The 9,800-nt window shown below is 33.2% G+C and overlaps 1 protein-coding gene across 1 annotated transcript; it reads right to left on the reverse strand.

The window, feature by feature from the left end:
- Positions 1-1,748: 1,748 nt before the first annotated feature.
- Positions 1,749-8,760, reverse strand: LOC140047281 (exosome complex component RRP4-like). Its single transcript, XM_072092202.1, has 8 exons — positions 8,176-8,760; positions 7,650-7,751; positions 7,394-7,439; positions 6,712-6,867; positions 5,264-5,332; positions 4,692-4,871; positions 4,185-4,313; positions 1,749-3,422 (listed from the first exon to the last, which is right to left on the reverse strand). Exons 1-8 carry the CDS (start codon positions 8,289-8,291, stop codon positions 3,342-3,344), a joined length of 879 nt encoding a protein of 292 aa, XP_071948303.1. The 5' UTR covers positions 8,292-8,760; the 3' UTR covers positions 1,749-3,341.
- Between the last annotated feature and the right edge of the window lie 1,040 nt (positions 8,761-9,800).

Raw genomic sequence — 9,800 nt, forward strand, 5'->3', positions numbered from 1 at the left:
ATAACACAGTAAGAAGTACCTTTTCTGGTTTCCCATTTACTTTTTTAACGGTGATTTTTTTTTGCAGCCCAGAAGGTTTTGTTTAGCAATTTGAGTACAATGATTTTATGTGTGGATTATGTATATGGACAGAAATGGTGACTGTTCACTTTTTGGAGGGGAACCATTAACATTATCCCCAAATTTTTATTTAACCAGAAACCTATGTAACATACCGGTAAAGCGTAAGAAAATTCCCTTCCGATAATTGTGTTTGCCCCGCCTGCGTGAAATCAAATCTGCGATATTTACAGCATTGTTGCGTCGTCCGTTCCCACTTGTGATTACGCAATACAGCACTGTGCGTCAAAACGTCGTTGCGTTACGTTGCTACTAGGAACCACGCTTAAGGGCCTTTCACACCTGCTCCGGCACGGTTCCGGTCCGGCGACGGCAAATCCAATCGAACGTCAATGTTTCGTTTTTACGCGGCTACGCGCATATCGATTGGTGCTTGGCCGCGTGGAGCGTCGTGAAAACGAAACATTGGCGTTCGATTCGCCGGACCGGAACCGTGCCGGAACAGGTGTGAAAGGCCCTTTGGGTCTTTCACACCTGTTCCGGCACGGTTCCGGTCAGGCGCCGGAAAATCCAATCGAACGTGAATGTTTCGTTTTCACGCGGTTACGCGCATATCGATTGACGCATAGCCGCGTGGAGCGTCGTGAAAACGAAACATTGATGTTCGATTCGCCGGACCGGAACCGTGCCGGAATTATTATTATTATTATTATTCACTTTTATTTCAAATATCAAAAAATTGACCAAAATTACAACTCGTGGCAAGGGCCAAATTGCGTGTAAAAAACATGTCATATCAAAAATATATCACCAACAGGTGTGAAAGACCCTTAAGGGGGCTGGTAGACATGTTACCTTTATCGAACCATCCGATTGAGCTGAAACCCCGAAATGGGGAGAGGGATTTTGATCCTGACATGTTTATAGGTCTTCTCTTTGTTTTGTCAACAAATCTTCCAGCGATAAGTAAGAGACGACCCTCATTTTTAATGAGAAGTCGAAGCAGTTGATGTCATTCAAGAGATTGTTCAGATGTTAATGGATTGTCATCAAAGAAGTGTAATCAAGTATAGAACGTTTAATACGTTCGAGTAGATTTCATAGCGAAGGACACTTTAGTTTTAATTGCTTTACAAACACAAACCGTTACAGTACATCGTATAAACGGATACCGCCAAATTACGTTTCATAAAAAGTAGCCTATCTATGTTTTCGTAGCCTGTTCGACTGTGAAATTCAAAGCATACGGGTGTTTAGTGAATTAATCATGTTCTAGTAGGCTGGTTGTAATGGAGTATAATCAATCCGAGTCGCGATGGTTTTAATTTTAATTTAGAGATAGGCTGATTTATCATCAGTGATTGTTTAATAGTGATGGACGGTTATTTGTTTTGTTAGGCCAAGTTCTATTTTCTATAATTATAATATCCTCTTTGTGCCGAAAAAAATGATCAAAATATGGTAGTGATATGACGTCATCTTGTCCATATATGGGCACATCACATATTTTTTTGTCGTATCACATGTTTTTGGCACATAAAGTTTGGTAGTGCAGAGAGAGCTTAACAGTATTTTACTCGCTCTATGAGTGAGACTCGCTAGTTTTAATCGCACTTTTTACATTACAACAAGGGAACAAATATATTGCAATTATACACATTGTGTGACTATAAATTACATTCTTTGTTAATATTTTATTTTATATTGTATAGAGGTTTGTTACATAACAAACTTCATTTAGCCAGTGATACTAGAGAAGACATCTATACATATAATAAATGGATACCACTCAGGTAGCTGAATGTCAAGCTAGACTAACTCAAATATAGAAGTGGTATAATCACAAAATGACTAAGTTTCACGCTAAATGTGGCCGTATTCACCATTCACACGTAGACTAAGGGAAACACTTAAAATTAGAAAAATCTAAGTGAATACAATTTATGGGAAATATATTTATTGGGTTAAGTGAGATACTTAATACTTAAGGGAAATGTCTAACTTAAGTGTGATTGGTGAATACGGCCACTGGCATGTTGACATACAATTTGTTTTGCTTTGTTTATGGAATACAAAACATCAATAGTTTTTTTACAAGGGCCTTTGTGTTCCCATCGATTGAGACTTCTGATATTAACAGATTAAAAACAATGACCTGGGGACCATACACTGGAAGAAAATGTTTTCAAATTTTTCCCCTGTTGTAAGGTACTGTATTTCTAGTATGTTAATATGTGCACCTCCCCTACACCAAAAAGCCAGTCAACACACTTGTTTTAACCTGTTGACCATATCAATTCATAGCATCCTGCATTATGTTTTAAACTTACACTATACCCTCAGAATGCTTCAACTATGCACAATTTGTTCAGTATTAAGGCCCATTTACACAAGGACAATAAATAAACATAAATAGACAAATCTGCATTTTTCATACATAAAAAAGAGATATACAAACTTTTCATTCTAGAACTATCGAATAATCATTGTGACGTCATTTGATTGGAATTTTAAAAATATTATTTTTAACAAACATCTTATAGTTCTAGAATGAAAACCTTTCTAATTTCAATTGTTTTATATATTTATCGTCTAACGTTATCGTCCTAGTATAAATGGGCCTTAATGGTATTATTTAGCCTGTTTAATACTCTTAAGCTCCGTCTCTACTCCATCAAACTAGTTTGACAAAAAAAGTGTGATGTGCCCAAATATGGTAGTGATATGACATCATCATGTCCATATATGGGCACATCATATTTTTTCACATAAAGTTTGATAGTGTAAACAAAGCTTTAGTTTATTTCTGGTTAAGTAGCATGTTTTCCTCATAACCAAAACAATGTCACTAACAAAGCCTCACATTTCGCATTTATAACATGTACACTCTTCCCTGAAGAAAATAAGTACCCTTGCCCAAAGTTCAGTATGTATGAAGTACAGTACTGCCCAGCAGTATTCTGACACCCCTGTTAAGGGAACACCGGAATGGGTCCCCGAAAGTGTCCCCTGAATGGAGGTTCTACTGAGTTATCACAAGAGGTTTCAAACTTCAGTATGTATGAAGTATGTCTCTTAAGAAATACTGTACTGCTCATCACTATTCGAACACCCCTATTAAGGGAACACCTGAATGGGTCCCCGAAAGTGTCCCCTGAATGGAGGTTCTACTGAGTTATCACAAGAGGTTTCATACTTCAGTATGTATGAAGTATGTCTCTTAAGAAATACTGTACTGCCCAGCACTATTCAGACACCCCTATCACAATAGGTTCCAAACTTCATGTCTGTTCTTGTTCAATGCGAACACGTGTTTTCTCCACAGCCTCGTCCATAACTTCACTTGAAAGTAATTCTTTTATCTGGTTAAATAAATTAAATAAAAACATATTAACATTTTTATTACAATTTTGTAAACAGGCTCTTTTATTCTTTTGAGAAAAAAAACTCTTAGTAAAATTGATTTTATTCTTTTAAGAATAAGATGTAACATTTCTCCAAATTTTAGTTCCTGTCGAAATGACAACAACGGATTAGATTTGATCTCAGTTTTAAATGTTTGATCATTTAATATAGGGAGCAATCTGTATGATTTACTGTTAAATTATCATAAATCAGTCATTTCTACCTTATATTAGATATGACTGACCAGTGGAAATATCAATTGAGAATATATGAATCCATGATGTAATGGTTATTGTAAAATAAATTGTAATATTTTATGTATAATTATGATTGTTGGTTATTAAATTCAACTTTACCCAATAAAAAACATTTTATTTGCAAATTATTTTCCAATATACAGTAGTAGAACCCCTATTAAGGGGACAGCTTCAGAGGACCAAACAAAGTATATGCTTAAAGCCTTGTCTACACTATCAAACCTTATGCAACAAACAAATGTGATGTGCCCATATATGGACATGATGATGTCATATCACTACCATATTTGGGCACACCACACCTTTTTTTGTCGAACTAGTTTGATAGTGTAGACAGAGCTTAATAGGGATTGGTCTTGGTGTTAAAATATATTTCACCTAATTTGTTTTACAGGAAACTGTTCCCTTCATAGGTTTCAATAAGATAAACTGTTGTTTATTTTGTATATTTTTTTTATTTACCTCATATTTTAATGATTCTTCATAGGCATAAAGGATACTTGTGTCGTAGAGCATCATTCGATGACATGCCAGTGCTCTAATGCAATTATTTAGACGGACAATGACCTCTCTGTCAGCAATCGGGACAGGCTGAAAAAAGTGGGTAGGTATATCTAAATATGACATTGGGATGATTTTTATATAACAAAGAACCATTGATCAAAATCCAACAATGAGGTTTATTAATCATTATTAAAGTCAGTGGCGGAGTTGCTAGTGTGTCGCTCATCACAAATCTCTCTCTGTCCATTCTTCCCTCTAATCTTTACCTGCTACATATTTTTTTTCACAAAAGGAGCATGCGCTAGGCTATTTAGGCCTATTAGCTGGGCTAGTAGGCCTATTTTGCATCCGCTAGTCTCCATGTTAAGGGCAAAAGAAAGAAAAAAAAAGGTTTGTTCAGCCTAGTACTTTCAATAAGATTATTAAAGATCTTGGCCTAATAATATTTGAGTTGGTATGTCAAACCTCTAAATTTTGAATGAAGCCTCCGGCCAATTCGGTGTCTTCCTCATTCCTATTCTGGCTGATCCAGATGTATCCATTATTACCTAGGATTACTGTAGCGCCACATGGAAGATTATGGAAATGTGTTTTACGACGCAAGACGAGTGACGGAGATACCTTTAATAGAATCCCTTGTCCCAGCTACAGAAACAAAAAAGTGAATTTAAATTTAGGAACATGTAAATTGTTCTGTGAAAGGAGAATAAGAAAGTAGATATGCTAAAAGACCAGAGTCTTTAGGGTGTATTTAATGTAAGAACATTTTGCAGAACAAGTGTGTCCATCAACTGTATGACATTTTTTTTAAAGGGGAGTTAATCTTAATTCACACAACACTCGTTAAGCCCTTATTGATCTGACAATCCACTGATAAAACCCATATAATTGTACAATGAAATTCAATACACAAAACCACAAGATGTTTTGCCAAGCATCAAGCGCTCATAAGAAACTAAAATACCAATTATCTCATTTATGATTGCTTTTCTGTCATATATTGTAAACTTCAATTATATATATAATTACTCCATTACCTTGCCATACTTTAAGCTCCTTGTATGGAGTGACACGATGCCTGTTTGGTGAATGGTCTGTACTTCAGCCTGAAGCAAATTTAATTTCAAAGTATTAAGAAATAGATTAAAAATGTCTACAATATCAAACTTTATGTGACAAAAAATGTGATGCACCTATATATGGACATGATGATGTCATATCACTACCTTATTTGGCAACATAACACCTTTTTTTATTAAACTAGTTTGATAGTGCACAGTAGACAGAGCTTTACAGTACATTATAGGAAAAATGACAGTTTGTATTCAACGTGTATACTACAGTAATATCCAATAATCTATTGTTTTATTATTAATATGCAAATATTAACCTCTATGTACTATAAATATTAAATATGTAGATACAAATAAATCCAAAGGCAAATTACTCAACGAAATGACATGATGTGGGTATCAGTTGCTGGATCTCAATGGAGATGCAAATAAAATAAGCAGAAAGCTAAATCAAAACAATAAATAATAAAACCATAAAAAATAGTGCCAAGCTATCGGAAAACACTATTCCTTTGTTAGGAATAATCTTATATTTTTTTTTTTTTTACACTTTATCTACAAATTTGAATTTATTGTATCATGTGGGTTGTATACTTCAACTTCAATTAATGCAAAAAATATTGATAAAGTTTACTTTTAGGATTCTTTTACGTATCTTCCTGGCAGCTGATTCTCAGTACTGTATCTAGATTCGCCCAGTATCATAGGAATAATTGGTACTACAACATCACATGTGTATCACATGTATTCCTACTATCATCTAACAATTAACCTATTCTACTAGAGCTTGCAACAAACTTCATCTTCCTCAGCCCAAACTTACGTTGCTCCAACACAATGTCCGCTATAGCGGTGTTAAATTATATAATGACCTTCCTCCTGAAATCATTGCAACCGCCTCCAGGAAAATTTTCTCTCATAAAGCCAAACTATTTCTTTTGTCAAAATATGATTTATAAAATGTTGTTTATACCATCCTCAGCTTTTATATCACATGATCGTTTGTTCTATTTTTCTCTTGCCCTGTCCTGTCTTTATGTTTGTGTATGTTAATTGATTTGTAATTTTATTTATCATTAAGGGCTTGCTCGTCACAAGGTTTTCTGTTTTTCATCTGGCGTTACTTTTAGAGTTTTGCCCTCTTTCTTCATTTTACAATTTATATTGGATATTTGTTGTTATTTTACTGCGAAAGAAAATAAATGTCAATTTGATTGATTGATTGACCTAACCTTACATGATACAGGCACCACATGTTTTCCTATGATACTGGACAAATATTGTAGTATTAGGAGATACAGCACAGATTCCTGTTTGTGTTTTGTTTCTTGTCTATGTGTTGTATTTTATGTATCTTTTTGAGGTAAATGAAATTAAGCTCAATAGAGGGAGACATTTACAATCAACCTTACACTAATAAGATCGCCCTCCGTCAGGTAATCTCGCATTGATAGTTCATCTTCAGCTGACCTCCTTCGTAATTCCCCACCAGGTAAATTAACTGAGGACAGCATTAACATCGAATCTAAACGAGAGTTCGTATCCACTTTCCATCGTTTTTGGCCAACCTAAAAAAAAAATGTGTATTCAAGCTAATTAATTGTTAAAAATAACATTTTCTAAAGCTCTGTCTACACTTTCAGTGTGATGTGCCCAAATATGTTAGTAATATGACATCATCACGTGCCTAAGCTAAAAGGTCAAATTTGATTTAGCAAAATTGGCGAAAGTTTTCAATAAATACATCAAATAAATGTATAGGTTGTCTCATGTTATTCATTCAAAATTTGTGATTAAAATACAAATAAATAAAAACATGATCACATGCAAAAATGTGATCGCTTAGGATGGCGACGGTGGAGATCTTGTTATGGTTTACAGAAAACTTTTTTTCGCCAGTTTTGCGAATGATATCAATTTTTTTTTTGCCAATTGACAACTCCAATCGCCACTAACACTATGGCTAATCCCTTCAGGGGACACCTTTATTAAAGGGACACGAGGTTTTACAAAGGTTACTGTATCATATTTGATGCTGTAACTGAAAAGAACAATTTTTGTATAGACATTTAAAAGCACATTTTATTACCGCACCTCAGTGATTCTACCTACAATGACGTCACCAACTTCAGCATTATATCTAAAGCAATCAAATTAAAAAAGAAAACGTTTTTATTCAAGTCAATATTAAACACAAAATCATTGAGACCAGCCATGGAAAAAATCATTTTCAATCATTACGTATGCGTTTGTCTACAATATATATTGCATAAATTGTGAAAATATGTTGGTTACATTAGCCTGGTGGTGCAATAGTATATACTGTGTAGTACTGTACCATTAACCATACCTGGTTTTCAAAGGACGCACGCACACCAGTTTGTTGACCTTTTCTACCATCCCAGCCACTGATGCGTATAGTTTGTCCTCAGCCATGTAAGTACCATGTCCTCTGTATTAATCAAACAAAATAAATAAATGTGTTAATTATATATTTAAATAATTACAGACAGCCTACAAGGACCATTACTACTACTACCTAGGAAAGTAATAATTAAACTAGGCAACCATATATAAATGCTTTTATTTTATTTTTAATAATTTTTTTTATATTATCACATTTTATATCATAAATAAAGAGGGAGAGAGAGAGCTGGGGTTTATTCAATTGTACCTGAACAGGCAGTGAAATGTAGAAAAGATCAAAAGATACTAGGGCCTAGGCTAGGCCAGACACAGTCTAGGCCTAGCCCAGCAGGTCTCAAAGACGATCTATCCCGAGCACATAATCACTATCAAAACACAGACGACCGCAATACTGTCATGTGGGCCTAGCACCATTTTTGTATTGAAGCCTTAAATATTAAATACTGTACCTCATTATACCACTCTCTGTTGTTATAACGTCGCCTGGGGTAACAAGATTTTCTGGTTCAACTACATTTTGAGCTTTCTTTTTCCGTTTTACAACACGTATTTCAACAGAAGTCATACTATTTTTTTTGTAGTACTCGCAAAGTTTGTTTATCAACTTCTTTCCTTTGATTTATAGGGAGGTAGGGCGCATGGTCACTAATCAGGTATATAAACTATACCAAACTGGCGAGTAAATCATGTTTTACTTTTTAAACCTCGCAACGTCTGGTTGAAAAGGCTACTCGGACCAATAATTTCTATTAGCCTAGGGGTTATTGCGATTTGGACGTTTCTGATTGGCTGTAGCCATGGACTATATTGATTAACACTGTTCTGATTGGTTGTAGCTTTGAATACATCTTCTCGGAACTCGTCCTTAATACAATAGCAATTTAGCACAGTGTTTTACTATATAACCAGATAAATAATAGGAAACATTTAATAATTTGATAAATGACATTTAAATAGCAATTTAGGTAAATGTCTTTTGAAATGAAATTAAATAAATTATAACCAATTTGGTTAGAGTAAAACACAATGATAAAGAATAGGAAACATTTAATAATATGATAAATTACATTTACATAGCAATTTAGCACTGTGTTTTACTATAACCAATTTGGTTAGAGTAAAACACAATGATAAAGAATAAGAAACATTTAATAACATGATAAATGACATTTAGCAATTTAGCACTGTGTTTTACTATAACCAATTTGGTTAGAGTAAAGCACAATGATAAAGAATAGGAAACATTTAATAACATGATAAATGACATTCACATAGCAATTTAGCACTGTGTTTTACTATAACCAATCAGATTAGAGTAAAACACAATGATAAAGAATAGGAAACATTTAATAATATGATATATAACATTTACATAGCAATTTAGCACTGTGTTTTACTATAACCAATTTGATTAGAGTAAAACACAACGATAAAGAATAGGAAACATTTAATAACATGATAAATTACATTTACATAGCAATTTATCACTGTATTTTACTATAACCAATTTGGTTAGAGTAAAACACAATGATAAAGAATAGGAAACATTTAATAATATGATAAATTACATTTACATAGCAATTTATCACTGTGTTTTACTATAACCAATTTGGTTAGAGTAAAACACAATGATAAAGAATAAGAAACATTTAATAACATGATAAATGACATTTACATAGCAATTTTATGGCAAGCCTCAGCTGTCTGAAGTATTCAAAATATTATATTATTATATCATTTTTTATTATATTATATATTGTATTGTAATGAATTATACGTTTTGCATTATATTACTTGGTTTTAGCATTATATTATATCTATTTCTAATATATTATGTGAAAAATGTAACAAATTATTGACTTTTTGTATTATATTATTTGGTTTTAGCATTATATTATGAACATTTAATATTATATTATTAATAAAATACATTATATTATAATATAATTGTATTATATTAAACGCATTTACTTTACTTTATAACATACAACATTATTATATTATACGGATTCGTTAGTTATATTATTATGTTGTATGATGTTTATTATACGTCACGGCTTATTTCAGTTCTTCT

Source organism: Antedon mediterranea, chromosome 4 (genome assembly GCF_964355755.1).
Source record: "Antedon mediterranea chromosome 4, ecAntMedi1.1, whole genome shotgun sequence".
In the NCBI taxonomy this organism is placed as follows: Eukaryota; Metazoa; Echinodermata; class Crinoidea; order Comatulida; family Antedonidae; genus Antedon; species Antedon mediterranea.

Coding starts and splice junctions, on each gene's coding strand:
- LOC140047281 (XM_072092202.1), bottom strand. CDS start 8,291: ATGACTTCTGTTGAAATACGTGTTGTAAAACGGAAAAAGAAAGCTCAA. Junction 5,333..6,711: donor CGGAGGGCGATCTTATTAGT/GTAAGGTTGATT, acceptor AATTTGCTTCAG/GCTGAAGTACAGACCATTCA. Junction 4,872..5,263: donor GGAGCTTAAAGTATGGCAAG/GTAATGGAGTAA, acceptor TTGTTTCTGTAG/CTGGGACAAGGGATTCTATT.